This window comes from Hippocampus guttulatus, chromosome 3 (genome assembly GCF_054856545.1).
Source record: "Hippocampus guttulatus isolate MCC_2025c chromosome 3, RoL_Hgut_1.0, whole genome shotgun sequence".
NCBI classification, from domain to species: domain Eukaryota; kingdom Metazoa; phylum Chordata; class Actinopteri; order Syngnathiformes; family Syngnathidae; genus Hippocampus; species Hippocampus guttulatus.
This window is the reverse complement of record NC_141263.1, coordinates 3,188,351-3,207,758: the sequence shown is the minus strand read 5'-3', so window position 1 is coordinate 3,207,758 and position 19,408 is coordinate 3,188,351. Positions and strand designations below refer to the sequence as shown.

At 42.0% G+C, this 19,408-nt stretch overlaps 1 protein-coding gene across 2 annotated transcripts in view; it reads left to right on the top strand.

The window, feature by feature from the left end:
* Positions 1–19,408, top strand: part of arnt2 (aryl-hydrocarbon receptor nuclear translocator 2) — a 108,414-nt gene that overhangs the window by 16,217 nt on the left and 72,789 nt on the right. For both annotated transcript variants that reach the window (XM_086106228.1, XM_086106229.1), the window contains 3 exons: positions 3,221–3,434; positions 3,740–3,953; positions 17,491–17,593. In XM_086106228.1, coding sequence (XP_085962354.1) covers positions 3,221–3,434; positions 3,740–3,953; positions 17,491–17,593 — 531 coding nt within the window. The remainder of the gene's footprint in view (positions 1–3,220; positions 3,435–3,739; positions 3,954–17,490; positions 17,594–19,408) is intronic.

The window sequence follows — 19,408 nt, the reverse complement described above, 5'->3', positions numbered from 1 at the left end:
TTTGTTATTCTTGTATTTGAAATCTGTAGCTTCAAGGCTAATCCCTTAAAATGAAACTTTCTGTAGGTCCTCACAGTAGTTATTTGACTTATTGTTAATTGTTTTGAACTATCAGCTCATATTAAACACAAGGCTGTGAAAAAAACGGAAAACAACCAACGGGTTAAACTATATGACTGTCAACCTGCGGGCTACTCAGGTATTTGTATTTGCACATATGCGCGCCTGTGTGCTAACGGGTCGTTTGCGGGAGGTTGGTTGATCGAAAAGTAGCTCTTTGTTCAAAAAAGGTTGGGCACCCTTGCAGTAGACTATCCACATTCACATCTGAAAAAAGATTCACATTTAGCAGGAAGCAAACCAACAGTGACTGTGTGAAAAGCAACTGGGGGAACCACTACCAATTTAAACTAATCGGTCGTTGCGGACTAAACCAAACATTTATGTACATCCCAATTTTAAAGTGAAACAATTGAACTCCCTGTTTTAGGTTGTCAAGTAGTTCCCGCGGATAATTTTGAGCCTTTTATTTCATATATCATCACAAGTACCTCAAAATGGAGCACCCGTAACAGAATTCTTTCTGCTGATGATGGCGCACTGTCACCTTATGGACAGCATGGAAGTCGATTTCACTGTATTGTGTTGAAATTTCATTCTGCCAGTTTATTGGCAATAACTGTTCTTGAAACTGATGCATTTTAAGAGTATAAAGGGCTCTTGGTTACATGGGGGTGTAAGCGTGTCACGAACCAGAAGTAGTCGCAGGGCCTATTATTCATTGCTCAAAATATATTCACATTCACAAACAACAGGACAGATCTCAGTTAGGGTGTGTTTTATCTCTGCATTATATATGCAATATTGGAAACAGTCAAATCTGGTGATTGATTTTAAAGGGAAAAAATATCGACTGTCACCATCGACAGATCGGGGCGGACCACCATTTCTGAGAACAAGCCCGAGATATAGTCTTATATAGATTACCTGAAATATACACTTGAGTAAAAGTACAAATGTATTAACAGAAAATTACCTTGGTCAAAGTCATCTTTTAGACTATTACTTGCGTGCCAGAGTGTCTTAAATTTTCTATACTTAAGTATCAAAGGTATTTTTTTATATTAAATAGAAAGTAATTTTTGAGTGGTGCCGGTTAGAATTTGAAATGTTTCAAATTCTTTTCATCTTATCTTTGTTTAAATTCGTAATTTGCTCCAGCTGTGTTGTTGCAGATGTTCGTAAATTAGCTAGCATAGCCTGGCCATCACATTCCTCATTTGCCTTGAACTGGGACTTTTTTTTCCATGTCATGGTGTCTGTCACTGTAGGTTGAACACTTAATCCTGGAGGAAGAGTCTTTAACTCCAATCCCGACAACTTTTGTGCATGCAGTGTCATCTTTTGAATGTTGTAGTCCTCGTCCAGCCATTGCGCCGTTAAGCTCAGCATAGTCATTGGACTAATGTCAGACGTCTTTATATCTGTGGTAAAAACTGGAGTCCTGCGCGTTGTTGACCATCAGAATGAAAATGTGAAGCGATGACAATGTAGAAATCGGGTAAAGTAGTATCAGCTTGGAATATTAAAAAAATAAATAACACACTGGTGTGTGATGTCTGTGTTAAATTTCCTTGCTAAATCATGCTGCAGAGGTTTGGTGCTCTTAAAGTGACAGTAATAAGACCAATGTTGGTGTATTTGTTCTTGCTATCCATCCAGTTTTGTTGATATTGGACAGATGAATGTGACACCCTTCCAAAATCAGTCCGATAGTTATCAAGCATACCGTATTCTCACGACTATAAGGCGCCATTAAAAGTCTTAAATTTTCTCCAAAATGGACAGCACGCCTTATCATGCGGAGCGTCTAGTGTATGAGCCGAGTTCCAAAGCATGACTGAGAGCGCTTCTGGCCGACACGCTGTTTATATAGAGAAACAGCGGAGTGAGTGACGACAGGCATGCGGAAGTCCGCCAATGAGTGAAGGGTGGGCGTGTAAGAGGACGCTAAAGGCACATCCCTAGCAGGTACCAGTCGCCAATGAGTGAAGGGTGAGCGTGTAAGAGGTGAAGAGAAAAACGTGAGTACATTGTTAAATGGCTAAATAAAGTACAACCGAACTCAGTTTTGCTTCCGTTGCCTTTTTAACTCATTCAGTACCAGCCAATTCTGGACCAAGTCTGAAAAGACGTTTAAAAACATCTTTGGGAGTGAATGAGTTAAAAACGTGTTTTTAGCGTGCGTGCATGCATGCCGTATGTTTAAGCTGGCGTATGTTTTACCATGCCTGGCTGCGCCCAATAATACCGTGCGTTTTGTGTATGTGTCAAGCACAGAAATAGCACCCGTTACTGAGACTGCGCCCAACAATACGGTGCGCCAAATGGTCGTGAAAATACGGTACCTAGTTTTTTTTCATGTTGAAACACTTTGGATTTTAAGTTCACGTATTCTCAATATTGTTTTTTTTTAGCCTCTAGACCAGGCATGTCCAGCTCCCTGCCGGGACGGCCACTCTCCTGCCTGTTTTCCAGCTCTCCCAGCTGCAACACACCTGATTTAGATGATCAGCTCATCAGCCACCTCTGAATCAGGTGTGTTGCTCCTGGGAGAGCTGCAAACCTGGCAGGACAGCGGCCCTTAAGGGCCGAGTTTGGACACCCCTGCTCTAGACATTACAAAATCTTTTGACTTTGTGTCACATTTGGGGGGAAAAAATGATTTATGGATTGCTATGTTATTGGCTGGAGACTAGTTTAGGCTCCGCCTCTCACCCAAGTTCAGACCTGGCTGGGCTCCAGTTCACCTGGAACCTTGGTGAGTGTAAGCGGTACAGAAAATACATGGCTGGATTTATGGATACAGATTTTCCCTCTGGGAATTTAATTTCTAGTGGCATGAAGCAGCATTTTGTGATCCCTCACAATTTCTTGAACATCCTTTGAAAACAACTGCCGCCTTCTGACTGACTTTTTCTGGTGTAAGAATGTATGATTGGTACCCGTCAGGGGAAAATCCATACACATGCTCCATCGTCTTGTTCAATAGAAATGGTCAAAATTGGTTTCACTGTCATTATTCATTATGGAACATGGGTTTAACATATGTTCAACAGAGAGAATGTTTCATCCGTCGTGTGCTGTCTTTTTACTCATTACAAATTGTATTTTAGTTGAAACCTATTCAAGTTTTCTAACTGCCTTTTCTGTATTTTAGAGAGAACCACAGTGAAATCGAGCGACGCAGACGCAATAAAATGACGCAGTACATCACCGAGCTGTCAGACATGGTCCCTACCTGCAGCGCTCTGGCCCGTAAACCTGACAAATTGACCATTCTGCGCATGGCAGTTTCTCATATGAAATCAATGCGGGGCACTGGGAACACATCCACTGACGGGGCTTATAAGCCCTCGTTTCTGACTGAACAGGTATTTCCGGGAGTGACTTTTTCAACATGTCATACATTTCTAAAACATTGACCTACAAAACAAATTATATCTGCATTAATGTTTCGTGATCTCCCGCTAAAACTTAACAATGTATACATGGGGTTACACTCCTCACTCCAATACTGTATCTGAAACCTTTGTTTTGTGTTTTATGATTCATTACTTGATTAAATCCTCCATTTAAAATGATCACAAATTAGAGTTGTTATGAAATTATTATTGTTTGTCACTGTTTTGGATTATATTTGTACATCTATATATGTAAATTCTGTTTTGAACTATAGGAACTGAAGCATCTGATCTTGGAGGCAGCGGATGGCTTTCTATTTGTGGTGGCAGCGGAGACGGGACGCGTGATCTACGTCTCTGATTCTGTGACACCAGTCTTGAACCACCCGCAGTCTGAGTGGTTTGGCAGCACTCTTTACGAACAGGTCCACCCAGATGACGTTGACAAGTTGAGGGAACAGCTCAGTACCTCAGAAAACTCCATGACCGGTAGATGAAGTTCTGCTCCTATTTCTTCATTTGTTTGATTCTGTTGTCAGTTGGTATTATCATGTTAGAGCTTTTAATAGGAAGGCACTACATATAACCTTTAAGCAGTGATCTATTACTATGACTATAGGGGGTGTTCATATGGCAACTTTTACTCCGGTGTAGAGTAAAAGTTTTGCCCCCCGTAGAGCGGTCACATGTAGAAAGTTATACCGGTGTAGCCCCTGAAAACAGCTTAAACCGGAGCAGATTTAACCCTGCTCAGGAGGTGGTTTAAAAATTTACTCCGGAGTAAATGCTCGTTTGCGGTGCAGGACCGATATAAAATGGGACATGTGAACGCTACATGGGTAAGACTCGCTTTGCGTGAGAAGAGTTGATTACATACGGGTATTGCATAACTTGCATCCTGGGTATTTTGCACTTCTTTCCTTTCCCTCTCTCATCTTTTTACGGTGTCTGATAGACCACAGCGTTGATTTGTCTGGAGAAGTATAAACCATGGTTTTTCGATATGTCACAAACAAGGCGGGGAAAAGGAAGTACACTTTACGCATGCACGTTTTATTTCCGTATTATTACGATTGTATTGTACGGCCGCAGAAACTGCCGTGTGAACGCAAGTGGGGCTTCGCCGGGGTTAACACGCTGTTTACTAAACAGCTTTATACGTATAAACGCTCCACAAAATTTACACCGGTGTAAGATATATCGCAACAATATACGTTGGTGCAGCACCGATGCAACTGTGCCGTGTGAACACCCCTTATAAAAAAAAACAAAAAAACGATTGCTACACATTTTACCAGATGTAAGGCACTGTCTTGACACAACATACAAGCTTCATTTGTCCCCTTAATAATTAAAAAAATTAAGCTCAAGTGACTAATGCTATAAATTTATTTCACACGCCAGTACATGTGCTGCTTGTACTCTATGTTGTGACATATTGTGTAAAGGCTCGAGAGGGAGACTGAAAATATCAAGCCCATGTGCTCACTAGAGGGCAACACTGTTAAATTTTTCCTTCTGTAGGAAAGCGATAACATAACACCTTCTCTGGGGGCTTCACAGCATCTCAATTTGTATTCGTGTCTGTCAGTCTGTTGATCTCACTGCAAACGGAATACCCAGCAGGCATCTAATCCACATAACACAATAATAGCCGTGAAGAGCTGTAACAGATAACGTACACACACACAACACTGTGCCCATATATATATATATATAAATGTGTGACACACACACACACAAGCTCATACATAGCCTTTGAAGTCCCGACACTGCTCTCAGTAAATTCAGTGGAACTAAAGTAGTGCATATTGGAAACTACTTTGCTGCTAATCTACTAAAGGACTGCATGTTTTTACCATCTTACTCCCTCTAAAAGGTGATGATGATGATGTTGATGATGAATACTACCAACAAGTTAAATGCAGAGGATGTGTACTTTTTTGGTCCATGCGATTCTGTCAATCAAAATATTGAAAAATTGTTTGTTTTCGTAACTTTTGTTCACCAAGCTCTTTTAAAGAATCGGGATATTTGATGATGTCATCTGCTGTTATGTGTTTACCTCGGTCAAGAAAGAATGCCACCACGCTCACGTGCAAAGCCCCAGTCAAGTTCATATTTGCAAGATGGTGCAAATTCCTTTTCCATCTGGAAGGGATCACTCCTCTTCCAACAATGATGAATCCCGTTTGTGCCCCTCATCTTGTGATTTTATCTTCCACTATTCTAATATACATTACAAAAACTCCGCTTCAGTATGCTGCAGAACAAGGTGTTAGGGTGCCCAAGGACCTTTCAAGCGGGTTCGAAATGACCGAATGAGTTACACTTATTATAGAGTTAATAGTGTAGCTACGTTTACATGATGCATGTTAATTGCTTTCACACACATATGTGCCCGATTAACACCCCTTCAATGTCGGAGTATAATTAGTTTATCGTCACGATGGTCGCAGGTGTGCTGGAAAATATCGTAGCTGTCTTTGGGCAGCGGGGGGGTGCACCCTGAACCGATTGCTAATTCAATTTAATGGCAGGTAAATTGTTTCATTGTCAATGGAATATTAACACACACACTTAAAAAAACAAAACAAAAAAAAACCCCAACAGACATTTCTTTGTGGACCTATGCATCATTAGTTGTCTGAAGCTATCGATGAAACCATCCATCATTCACTCTATTGATCCGTCCTTACATTGTTTCTCAAAAAGATGAAATAAAATATATATTTATATTGTACAATATCCATTTTCTGAGCCGCTTATCCTCACTCGGGTTTATATTTTTTACCCCTTTCCACTAGGACTCCCATAGCTGTCATTTTGACAGTTTTCAAACTTTGATGTCTTATTATCCGCCTATATCGATTGATGATGCTCTCAGCCTCTTGACTTTTCCTTATTCTGTCTATATTTAATTCCCATGGAGCAGGTTTATGATATCAAAAAATATAAACATTACTCCTTTAAACTATGGCGCACCCCTCGATTTGACGTCTCAACTTAACTTATCCAGTAGTCGAGTCGTGAGCACGTCGACTTCACAGTCGACGTGGTTCAATTCCAGCTCCGGTCTTCCTGTGTGGAGTTTGCATGTTCTCCCCGTACTTACGTGGGTATTCTCTGGGTCCTCCGGTTTCCTCCCACATTCCAAAAACATGCATTGCAGGCTGATTGAACACTTAAAATAGTCCCTAGGTGTGAGTGTGGGCGCTAATGGTTGTTTGTTTCTGTGTGCCCTGCGATTGGCTGCCAACCGGTTCAGGGTATCCCCAGCCTACTACCCAAAGACAGCTGGGATAGGCTCCAGCACCCCCTGTGACCCTTGTGAGGATACGCGGATCGGAAAATGGATGAATGAATGAAGAAATTCATCTTGCGCACATTGTGCTGGGATTGCACCGTTGGGTTTCCATATCAACCAGCCGCTGCATTGAGAAACGCTGCTGGTCACCATATTCTACAAAAAGTCTCATTGCGTAGAAGAGGCACCACAACTGCTTCAAAATATTGACAAGTCTGAGGATGAATTACAGCTGACATACAGCCAGTCTGACGCAAAAAGTCCCCTGCCAAGCCCCCGGTTCAGAGGAGCCGTGCGTGTCGTGCCGCATGTGGTAAAATAGGCTTTAGTTGTGATAGTCAAGACATTGTGGGCACTTCATGCCAGTCAGTTGACATCAATGAAATAATGAGCTTAGTTGGTGCTTGTTGTTCGAATTCCCCAATGGAAAAAAAGAGTTGTGGAGTGCGTTGATGGCAGAGTTGTTTTGTGTGTTGGACTTCAGCCATACTTCTTCAAACTCAAGTGCAGTCAAATCTATTGTGACACACGTCTCCTTTCCTTTGGCACTGAACTATAGAATATATTTTGTAACAGATGAACCACACGCACCGCATCGCGACAACCGCACGGGACAATAGGCGCTCCACTAATTGTTCCTCATTCATTTGTATGACACAATTTACATTACAAGAATTTATTTTGTGATATCCTCACGTGCTTTTCAGTTTTGATGGATTATTTTCAATTTTTGTAGTTTCATTGAAGTAATCGTTTGTTTACATTTTTTGGAGGCGGTCTTGAACGCCTCTCGAGTTGAATGGAAGAAGTTACGGAGACAAAGACGTACCTGTATTTGTTGAGACTGTTTTAAAAAATTAAAACCACGGCTCTCCTTTTTTCGGAGCTGCAACACAAACTTATTTACTAAAGCAGCAACACAGTTCACTGAACCAACATCAAGTTATAACAATGGAAGCATGTCTCCAGGAAGGAGCCATCTTGGAGTCGACATATTACCGTAATGACCATACACAAGACACCGAATTTTAAGGCGCTCGCTTTTAAGAAAATGGAAAACTTTTTGCTGCGCCTTATAGTGCGGAAAATACGGTAGTTTACAATTAAATATTTTAAGCCCCATAACTTTCAAATGAAATGACTGTTTTTCAAACATTGAAAACTAAAAAATGACTGCTTTTTCATACACTAAAAACCAAATGAAACTGACAGCAGTTTCTGATAAGCAGTAGGAGTTCTGTTATATTCCGGGACGTCATCATCATCATCATCATCATCACCACAACTTGTCTCCACTGTCTTCCTCTCTTTCAAAAACAACAGATCAGTGGCATGCAGAACGGGGCTGTTTGTACCTTTGGCACATGCCTCTTTGCTCCCGGAGGCCCAAAGTGTCCCATCAAAATGTTTTTGTTTGTTTTTTCCATGTGCTTGTGTGTGAAAACCCATCTGTGGCTTTTCAAAAGTAAAATGTTATGTAACTCAGTTGAAAATTTGTTCAGATTAGACTTATTTAGGAATCATTAATGTAAGTCTTTGAGTTAGTGTTTGTGTGAGAAAAGGGGAGGACAGAATGAGCTGTACAACGGGTCAGAAGCGCCATAGTAGGGCAAGCAAATTAGGCAGTTGCAACCCTGAATATATCCATCCATCCATTTTCTGATCCGCTTCATCCTCACTTTTTGCTCTGCTGCTGTCCTCCCCTCACCCTTCCCTGCTCGCCACTCAGTCTATGTGCTGTCCTTGTCTGACTATCCCAGCCTCCTGCCGTATTTTCATCCTAAAAAGGGAAGAAATCTCATCTGTGCTTTATGTTACACGTACAGTACATTTGAGAATAAAGCTTATCCAATCCAATCCAATCCAATCCAAAAAACAAACCATGGAATTGGTTGGCTGGTCTCTCGATGCCATCGACAAAATTTTCTCGACGAGAAGAGCGGGCAGTGGGGAGTCTACTTGTCCCTCGGGGACATTTGCTGCTGGGTACACCCTAGATCCCTGGAGGAAGTGGAGAATGGTGTGCCTGTCAATACTGTCCGTTGAGGATGTGGAAGACATCTCCATTATCAGCCTTCTGATAACAGGTATGCTGCTGTTTGGTGTTAGCAGTTTCCTGATCTATCGCAAAATTCAACCGACGGGAGCGGCTTTATTGGAAGTGAAGAAGCTGCCGGTCTTTATGGATGGCATGGTGTGGATGTCCAACACTCAGACCCAAGCGGTGACTGAGCTCAACCGCAAAATGGATGTGGTTTTGGAGCGTCATTGCAAGATGGAGAACAACTTGGAGAAAGTGGGATCCGCGCTCAGAAAAGAAATCGCGGATTTGGCTGATCGGCGCTATTGAAGAGACACAGACCACGGATCCAGGCTGTCTGGAATTGTTGGCAGCCGTTCCCAAAAGATCTGCTATCTTGACCTTTCCCCTGGAAGAACGTACGCACGGAAGCTCGTGCCCTACCATCACCCACTCCTTCTCGGCCATTGACTGATAAGCCAGGACTGTCTCCATGAGAAGACCTTGACGAAGCAGCTGCGGCCTGACACGCACACACAACCAGACAATCACACGCGCATACACACACTTGTATCACCGCCTTTATTGTTCCTGTTTTTTCCCCGCGACGTGAACTGATCTGTGGAGCGCTCGAATGGACTGAGCAGCTGGGCGGACGGGCCGCATCGCGCTTCCCCCTCTTCCCATCCATCCGCCCCCTCATTACATGTTATGTCTTGTGACTTGTAACTGTCATATGCTTGTTTACGTGCAGGGGTCTTTTTTCTCCTGGACTCAAATTATCCTCAGAAGAGGATAGTTCGAGCGTGTTTTATTCCCCCCCTCTTCCTCCCTAGTGGTTTCCTTTCTGAACTAAGATCTCGGGGCGCTGTGCACACAGCGAGTACCGACAGGCCCTTTGCACTGTATCCCATGTTCGCCATTGTTTTTCATGTTTCTTCTGCAGAGCGTGCCTGTTAAGTGATATTTCGTTGCACGAACGTGTAATAAAAATAAAAGCAATTCAATTCAATTCAAACTTATGAGCACAACTGTACATAGACGCACGTTTACAGTCATTACAACATGCATTCATTCATTTATTCTTCGAACTGCTTATCCTCACTCGGCACGGAGGCCAACCAGATGTTATCCCAGCCATCTTTTGGGTCAGCGGCAGGGTCAGGAACAACTGGTCAGGGTGGCAGTGTCGCCACCTGCTGGTTATTCTCAGAATCAGAATCAGAATCATCTTTATTGGCCAAGTGTGTAGAACAAGGAATTTGTCTCCGGTATAACACGCTGCATTAGTATCATCGTAAACAAGGACATGACAAAATAGGTATGCAAGGACATTTCGTAATGTAAGTGAACCGTAGTGCGGTGGTACCACCCAGTGACAACTGTGAGACAATGTGCAAAGTATCAAGCAGAGCTAAAGTGAACTGTGGTAGAATACAATACTATGACAGTTTGTACAGTTGGTGCAGAAAATCATTGAAGCAATTTAGAGTGACCAGTAGCAGTATTTGTAGTACAAGAAGAGTGACTACGTCAGTGACTGTTTAGGGAGTTAATGGCTAGAGGGAAGAAGCTGTTTAAGTGTCTACTGGATTTGGTGCGCATGGATCTGTAGCGCCTGCCTGAGGGGAGTAGCTGGAAAAGGTGCTGGGCAGGGTGCGGGGGATCCAGGAGAATTTTCCGTAACCTTGTCTTGATTCTTGCAGTGTGCAAGTCCTCAAGAGTGGGTAGGGCGGTGCCAATGATTTTTTCCGCCGTCCTAACTGCCCGTTGAGGTCGGATTTTGTCCTTTTTTGTGGCGGCCCCAAACCAAACCGTGATGGAAGAACACAGGATTGATTCGATGACTGCCGTGTAGAACTGTCGTAGCACCTCCTGTTGCAGTCCATGCTTCCTCAGCAGCCTCAGGAAGTACAACCTCTGCTGGGCCCTTTTCAGGATGGAGATGGTGTTGACTTCCCACTTCATGTCCTGGGAGACTGTGATTCCCAGGAACTTGAAGGTCTCGACGGTTGACACAGGGCAGTTGGATAGTGTGAGGGGCAACTGTGGAGAAGAATGTTTCCTGAAGTCCACGATCATCTCTACAGTCTTGAGCGTGTTCAGCCCGAGGTTGTGTCGGCTGCACCAGAGCTCCAGCTGCTCCACTTGTTGGCGGTACGCAGACTCGTCTTTGATGAGACCGTTGACCGTGGTGTCGTCTGCGAACTTTATGAGTTTGACAGCTGGATTTGTTGAGGTGCAATCGTTTGTGTAGAGGGAGAAGAGCAGTGGAGAGAGGACACATCCCTGTGGGGCTCCAGTGCTGGTGGTGCGTGTTGATGATGTTGTTGCTCCCAGTCTCACCTGTTGTGTCCGTCCCGTCAGGAAGCTGAGGATCCACTGGCAGATCGTAGGGGACACACGAGGTGGAGAAGTTTGGGGGTGAGGAGTTCCGGGATGATGGTGTTGAACGCAGAGCTGAAATCCACAAACAGAATCGTTGCGTAGGTCCCTGTGCTGTTGAGGTGCTCGAGGATGTAGTGCAGACCTATGTTGACTGCGTCTTCCACAGACCTGTTTGCCCGGTAGGCAAACTGGAGAGGGTGCAGCAGGGATCCGGTGACGTTCTTTAGGTGGTTCAGCACAAGGCGTTCAAAGGACTTCATGACCACAGACGTCAGGGCGACAGGCCTATAGTCGTTCAGTTCCGATGTTGCACTTCTGCATGCGAAGTGTTAAAAAAAAGGAAAAGAGAAAATGATTCCATTACATTTTGTTGTTTTATTTGAGTTCTGTGGTCCGGTGTTTCCAGTGATTTTCTTTTTTCAACAATTATCAATGATTTTATCATTAAAATAGCTGAATCTGTATTTCCTGTTCAAAAGCGTGGGCAAGAATTAAAGAGAGGCATTGAATCTACTGCCCTCCATTGACCACGCATACATTAATTGTCGACTCAGGCAGTTGTCAGGAGCACTCACACAAGAGACATTGCTGTTTCTTTCTATTGCAAATAAATGTGTTTTATCACACATGTACTGCACATGCTTTCGTTTCACAGTCTGTCATATATAGTTTATGAATGTGTCTTCACATATTAAATCTCTCTTACAACCAGAAAAGTCACTCAAAGTGCACCCTGCAGCTTACAAAGTACAGCCAGCCTGTGGCAGTGCTGCGCTGCATTGGCACAATGTGTAGAAGAAGCCCATAGACTTGGTCGGGGGTCGCTGTCTGCATCTGTACTTGGCATTCGGCTTTGCCCATGTTGTAATTTTCAACAATCAGTCTTGTGTTTAAAAAAATAAATTATAAAAATATTGAAGTTATTTCCAGCTCAAGAGCGTATTGTGACATGGTAATATTTCTTCTTCATCTTCTTCCAAGTTGTACCACAGTGTTCAGATTGAAAACAATTCAATGGTGACAACCTTGTGTTGCAAAAAACTCACTTTCAATGTTACGCATTCCTAAATGTTCCTTGAAGCACTTCTAAATTCAGTATAATTCTTTGGACTACACTGTGTTTCTTGAAAACAAGTTGTACAACCACATATTTTGATTGGAACTTTTTGTGGCTACTGGATCATTCGCTTAATTAATTAATCTATTTATAATAATAATAATAATAATAATACATTTTATTTATAAGCGTCTTTCAAGACACCCAAGGACACTTTAAAATAACAAAAAACACAAAACAATACGGGTTGAGCAGCGGAAGCCAAAACGCGCCAGTGTTCACTCAACCCGGAAGTCAGAAAGAAATCAATGATTCTCCAGGGGGAGAAAAAAACCCACGCTCGAACTACCTTCATTTTGAGGATAATTTGAGTTAGGCAAAAAAACTCCTGCACAAGCATATTTAATGATTGAAATGCATTTTATTTTATGTTCAATGCAGAATATGTATTTTATGAACAAAAAAAGATGACAAAGATAAAAGATGGAAAGAAAGATAATAGAAAATGGCCATTTATTTCATGCAATTTTATGAAGGGGAAAAAAATCTTTCTTTGAATTTGTCTGTCATTCCTTTTTGGGGGAGGTCGGGAGGGGGGGGGGGGATTACGAGTGATATTTGCTCTCAGTATCGATATCTGTGCCTACCGTATTTTCCGCACTATAAGGCGCACCGAAAAGTCTCCCATTTTCTTAAAACCTCCCAGCGCGCCTTAAAATCCGGGGCGCCTTGTGTATGGTCATTACGGTAATATGTCGAGCCAAAGATGGCTCCTTGCTGGAGACATGCTTACAATGTTGTAACTTGGTGTTGGTTCAGTGAACTGTGTCGCTGCTTTATTAAATAGTTTTTTTGTTGCAGCTCCGAAAAAAGGAGAGCTGTGGTGTTGTTTTTTAAAACCCACACTTTATGAATGGTTTTTACAGTCTCAACAAATACAGGTACGTCTTTGTCCGTCTCCGTGGCTTCTCTTCTTCCGTTCGACTCGAGAGGCGTTCATGACCGCCTCTGAAAAACGTAAATTCAAATTTCCTTCAATGAAACTACGAAAATTGAAAATAATGCATCAAAACAGAAAATCAAGCGAGGAAATCACAAAATAAATTCTATAGCCCACTACAGAATTTATTTTGTAATTTCCTCGTTTGTGAATACAGTACACAACAAAGGAATTTAAAACAAAAAAACACTTCTGAGACAGTCCAGTCTCCTAAATTTTACATCTGATCGTTCTGTTGGAGCTACGCTCAAGGAAATGCCAAAATAAATTCTGTAGAGGGGCTATAGAATTCACTTTGTGATTTCCTTTCTTGATTTCCTGTTTTGATTCATTATTTTCAATTTTCGTTGTTTCATTGAAGTACTGTAATCGTTAATTTACGTTTTTTGGAGGCGGTCATGAACGCCTCTCGAGTCAAACGGAAGGAGCGTAGCTCCATCTCGTGGATGCATTGTAGATTGTGTCTTATAATGCAGTGCGTCCAATATATGAAAAAAATTACAAAATAGGCCATTCATTGAAGGTGCACCTCATAATCCAGTGCGCCTTTTAGTGCGGAAAATACGGTACTCAAGAGTTGTTTACTTATACTAGTATCGATCTATAGTGGTATCGAACATCCTCCCCAAAATTAAGCTATGGCCCTGAAAATGTCAGCAAAATCATGCAAGGAGTAATAACAGCACTCCTGGTACATGGCAAGTAGGTTGCCTCGTTTTAATCATTTTTGGGCAAGTAAAATAATGTCACAATGTCACAATGTAGTGTAGGAGTGGCTACACTGAAAACCCTTTTTGATAGGGCATTTAGCAATATAGAGCTAATGCTGCTGTGATGTTTAAACTTCCAAATGCTCTCTTATTGTGAAATTATATTATCGGAAGTAGTTGTGTTAAAAACTGTTGCACTCGACAAATAAAACAGACATACCGGTAATTTACTTCTGAATACAAGTGGAACACAGCCTGGGGTGCAGATAAAAAGTTTGGTGTGGTTCCCGAATGAGCACCAAACAATTGCCTCATGGATCAACTCGAAGACATCATGAATAAATATAAGGGGTGTTCTGACGGCAAGATTTGGTCCGGTGCTACGCCGGGGCTGCCCCAGTAGAGCGTTCACACGTGCAAATTAGCTCCGGCGTAGCCCCGGAAAACAGCTCACACCGGACCAAATTTGATCCACCTCAGGGAGGTGGTTTAAAAATTTGCTCCGGAGCAAATGCTTGTTAGCGAAGCAGCACCGGTGTAAATTTGCACGTGTGAACACAACTGGGTTAAATTTGCTCTAGAGCAAATGCTTGTGAAGAGTTTACGTACGGCGAGAATGCGTTGCTTTCACGCTCTGTCGGACTTCCGTCATGTGTTTGTTTAATAACGACACAAGACTTGGCTGGTAACATCTTTCCTTTTGTAGGAGACTGGACTGTCTCTGAGCTGTTTGTGTAGTTTGTTCCTTTGTTGTGTGTTCACGACCCCCCGCCCCCCTATTAATTTATTTTGTGATTTCCTCTCTTGATTTTATGTTTGGCGCATTACGTATTTGCTTTTCTGAGTGTCATTGAAGTCATCGTTGATTTACGTTTTCGGGGGCGGTCACTCTCGAGCAGAAGGCACGGAGACCGAGAAGGAGAAGGACGTGCCTGTCCAGTTGTCGCTTGAGTTGTGTATATGTTTTAAAAAGAACCAACACGACAGCTCATTTGTTTTCTGTCGTTTTGCTCTGCTGCAGAAACTGCCGTGTGAACGCAAGTGGGGCTGCACCGACGCTGTGCCAGTGCAGACACGCTCAGATGCTACGTGTGAACGCTCCACACAATTTGCTGCGGTGCAAAATATATCGCAACAAAATACATCGGTGCAGCGCCGGAGCAAATGTGTGCCGTGTGAACACCCCTTTACAGTAGATGTCACTGAAAAAAACGTTCTGCCCCCCCCACCCCCAGTTTTTATATCCAAATTACAACAACAAATAGCACTGCTACACACTGGCAGCTTATTAAAACAACTCAATTTACTGGTTTATAAAATATGTTAAATTCATATTCAACACAATTGTGTTGCATGGCCTGTTTTAATTGCCCACCTCTGACTTGCAATATTGTACCCTAGCAGTTTTCTCGGGCAGCCATCCAGTGTCCATTCATTTTTACACCACACAAAGTTTCATGTAAAACATATTTTTGTGGACTGTCAGAGTCGCAGCGCAGCGACATGGAGATAACCGTCTTGCCGGCAGCCCTCCTGCTGACCGTCTCACTGTCCGTGTCGAAGTTAGTGCACAGTAAATCTCGTCAAGCCAGCCGCCACGACGGTCGGTCGGACGCAATGAGCCACAAAGGTCAACTTAAAAATAAAAGCAAATCAAGTCATGCTACATCAATATCAATGCTCTACTTAGCTTTTATTTTGAAGTGGGCCTTCAGAAGCAAACCTTGTGGCGGCTGACTTGACTTTGAAGGCTAGCCTGACCGCAGCTCATTGATAAAACTGCTTCGTACGCAAATGAACAGTGACAGGCCCGAATCTGGTTCGCAATTGAATGTTTCCACTGGGCTTCTTATGTGCAGCTCTGAACACAGCATTGATCAAGATGCCTGGAAATAAGATAGGATAAGATAACCTTTATTTGTCCCACACTGGGAAAATTTACATGTGTTATTTTGTTATGTTGTTGTGTGTTATTCATATGGGTGCATTGATCGCAACAGCTACACCTGCTATCAAAGTAGATTAGTATCAGTATGTTGCTTTTGCAATGTATCAACGGGCAACTTTGACAATGTTTTAAGCGATTAACTCGCTTTTTACTGGCTCCTTGCATAAGTAAATGTTAAAAAATTCTGCTCATGTTCTCTGTTTCTCTGCCATGTCGCACACAGATCAACAATTGCTGCCACGTGTCTATTTTACATGCTGATATGATTCAGTTGTGCCACTCACTTTGGTCTCACCTGCCTCTAAACACACTCGAACCATATGCTGCAGCGAACTTTAGCTGTGATGTTGCAAACCTGGACCAATGAAAACTGACTGACAAAAGCTGCCTGTTTTGTATACTAGCTCCTCTCTCTCTTTGCTGCCATGTCAGCAGTGTTAAAGGTGGCAAACCAGCTCATCAGCAAAAAAAAAAAAAAAAAGATAGTAATTTTAAGAAAGACAAATTTACAGGTCCCATAAGTGCAGTGGATGAAAAATTTTGTTGCACAATTTTGGAACTCGCCTTCTCTCTCATGAGCACTCCAGTTCGCGTAAGGTTTTTAGCATGATAACAAGTAAAGCATTCCAGAAAACGTTTATTTCAATGTCCGTTGAGCCACAAGCAATTTACTCTGAGCAGCTAATTGGATGCATTCCACTCGATCTACGGATCCACGGATCTAGCTGCAGTATCTACACACAGATAGTGAGGTCCCTCTTGGCCAATCGGAGGCCAGAATGATGCTCTGTAAGCCAATGGGAGAGCAGCTATAAGTGTGTTGCGTTCAGAAAACTCGGAGCTGTGAAAGAAATAAAAATCGTTCACTATTCCAGTAAAACTCATGCTATTAGAGTCACTTATATGTCACCGTTTCGTATCCAATGAGAGTAAATAGCGGCGCGGACAGAGTTATTCCGTGGTATCGAGCGGGATGCTCCCCCCCAAGGCATCGCATCGCACCCCTCTATTTGAGAATCACTGATCTAACGTAAGGGGACAGTAAAAGTAGATCTATTGACACAACCGTTGTGATCTGAGACGCCAAGATCATAAACATGATGGGGGCGAAGTTAGAGAAACTAGAAACAAACTTGAAAACAGAAGGCCATGGGTAACTTAAGCAAAAAGCAGCTTAATGGCCAATAACCCGTTATATATTAGTGCAAACAGTATCAGTGATGAATGACAAATTGTTGCTCTTTCAAAATTTTGAGTATACATGGGCACTTGCGCACAGCATATGTGCACCCTTGATAATGACAAGGTTTATCCTATACATAGTGTATTTTCTGTTCTATTGTAGTGTATATCATTCTGTCATGTCATATCTGTCTTTTGTGTGTTGACTGTAAAAGTTATGTGATGGATTTTTACTCTGAGGCCATGATGTGCATGTTTCTTCTTGACTCGCTCTTATCATAAAATGGTAGGTTATAAAATGATACAAGAAGCACCCTGTCATAAACGTCTGTATGCATGAACCTGTATTTCAAAGTACTGGTACTTGTTTTGGCTTGTTTGAAAACAAGCTGCTGTCTCTCACTCTATTAACAGGACGTATCCTTGACCTGAAGACAGGAACAGTGAAAAAAGAGGGGCAACAGTCCTCCATGAGAATGTGTATGGGCTCCAGGCGCTCCTTCATCTGCCGTATGAGGTTAGTATTTAATTTGCTGTACAGTCGACCCCCTGCATACTTGCGGTTCAGCACCCGCAGATTTGCTTATTTTTAGAATTTTTTTCATATATATTCCCCACACCCTCCCGTTTTTTTAATGCAAAACATATATTGAATGTTTATTGGCACAGACGTGCCACATGTTACGGATTGTCCGTATTTTGTTATGGAAAGTCCACTGAGCATCATTCCACTTTGACCAGGACACTAATTGTTCCATATATTTAAAAAATCCAGTGTCCCAACTATAGCACCAACAGTCTTGCAAGCGAGTACACATTTCATAAATGACGAAAATGTAATTAACGGTCTATTCCAACTTCCCTGTTTTTTGCTGTTCTCATTGGGGAATGCTTGGAGCATGCTATTTTGCGCTGCCCCGGTTTTCCATGCCAGCTTCAGCTGTCAAGCTGACGTGCCTAACACGATGCGGCGCTGCGGATGGCAACTGGTGCAAACAAAGGAGCTCAGTTCTTATACAATTGGGCAAAGGGGACGACTCATGCTGAACACCCAAGTGCATCAGTGGGCAACATTTTAGCCACATCCAAGAAGTCAGGGAAACTGAAATCCTGAAATACAGCTTTACATGATATCTCCACAATTGAGTACAACACAATTCTCAGTCTTTGCACATGGTTTCAGCAGTCATCTTCAAACATGTTGAATAATTTGGGGGAAAAAATCTCTGGCTTTACAGGGTCTTTAAAGTAAGGTTACATTCACATTGGGGCCTAATATTTCATTGCTTGGTATATTTGCTTGTGTGGAAATTTTGTGCAATAGTTATTGCTTGGAATAGTTGGTTGTGCACTTGCTTCCAATAAGCCTCACAATGAACTGTGTGCTTTGTACATTAATTGGGCGATTTTAAAGTCAACCAGGTCATAAAATTTCATCGTATTTAATTTGATAAATAGTGGATTTGTGGGTTCCGTATATTTTGATCTATTAATAATTCGAATTGCTTTTTTTTGTAGGTTGAGAATAGGGAGTGTGTTTGTTTTGCAGGCATTTCCCCATATTTCCACACAGTAGGTCATATATGGTAATAATAATGAAGTGTATAATGTGTACAAAGATCTCTTATTTAGCACTTCCTTGGTTTTGTAGAGGATCCCTACGGTTTTGGCTATTTTTCTTTTTACGTTATCGATATGTGTCTTCCAACATAGTTTTGAGTCTATTACTAATCCGAGAAACTTGGTTTCATACGCTCTTTCTATCTCAATTGAGTTTACCATAATTTTAGCTTGGTGTTTGATTGGTCTTGTGCCAAAAACAATTAACTTCGATTTTTTCAGGTTAAGTGACAATTTATTTCTGTCGAACCAGTTTTTTAATTTGTTTAATTCGTTTTCTACGGTTGTCAGGAGCTGTTTCAGATTTATTCCAGAACAGCAGAAAGTTGTATCATCAGCAAATAGGACACATTTAAATTGTTTTGAGACCTTGCAGATATCATTTATATATAAGATGAATAGTTTTGGACCAAGCACTGACCCCTGAGGAACTCCGTGAGTGATTTTCAGTTGATTCGTTTTTTTATTGTTGAGTTGCACGTACTGATATCTGTTTTCTAAATAACTTTTTATCCATTTATAAGATACACCTCTAATGCCATATCTTTCTAGTTTTTTCAATAATATACTGTGATCTATTGTGTCAAAAGCTTTTTTTAGATCTAGGAAAACCCCAACAGTAAATTCTTTGTTGTCTATATTAGTGGCTATTGCTTCCACAAACTCCATAACTGCCATTGAGGTGGTCCGTTTTTCCCTGAAGCCATATTGA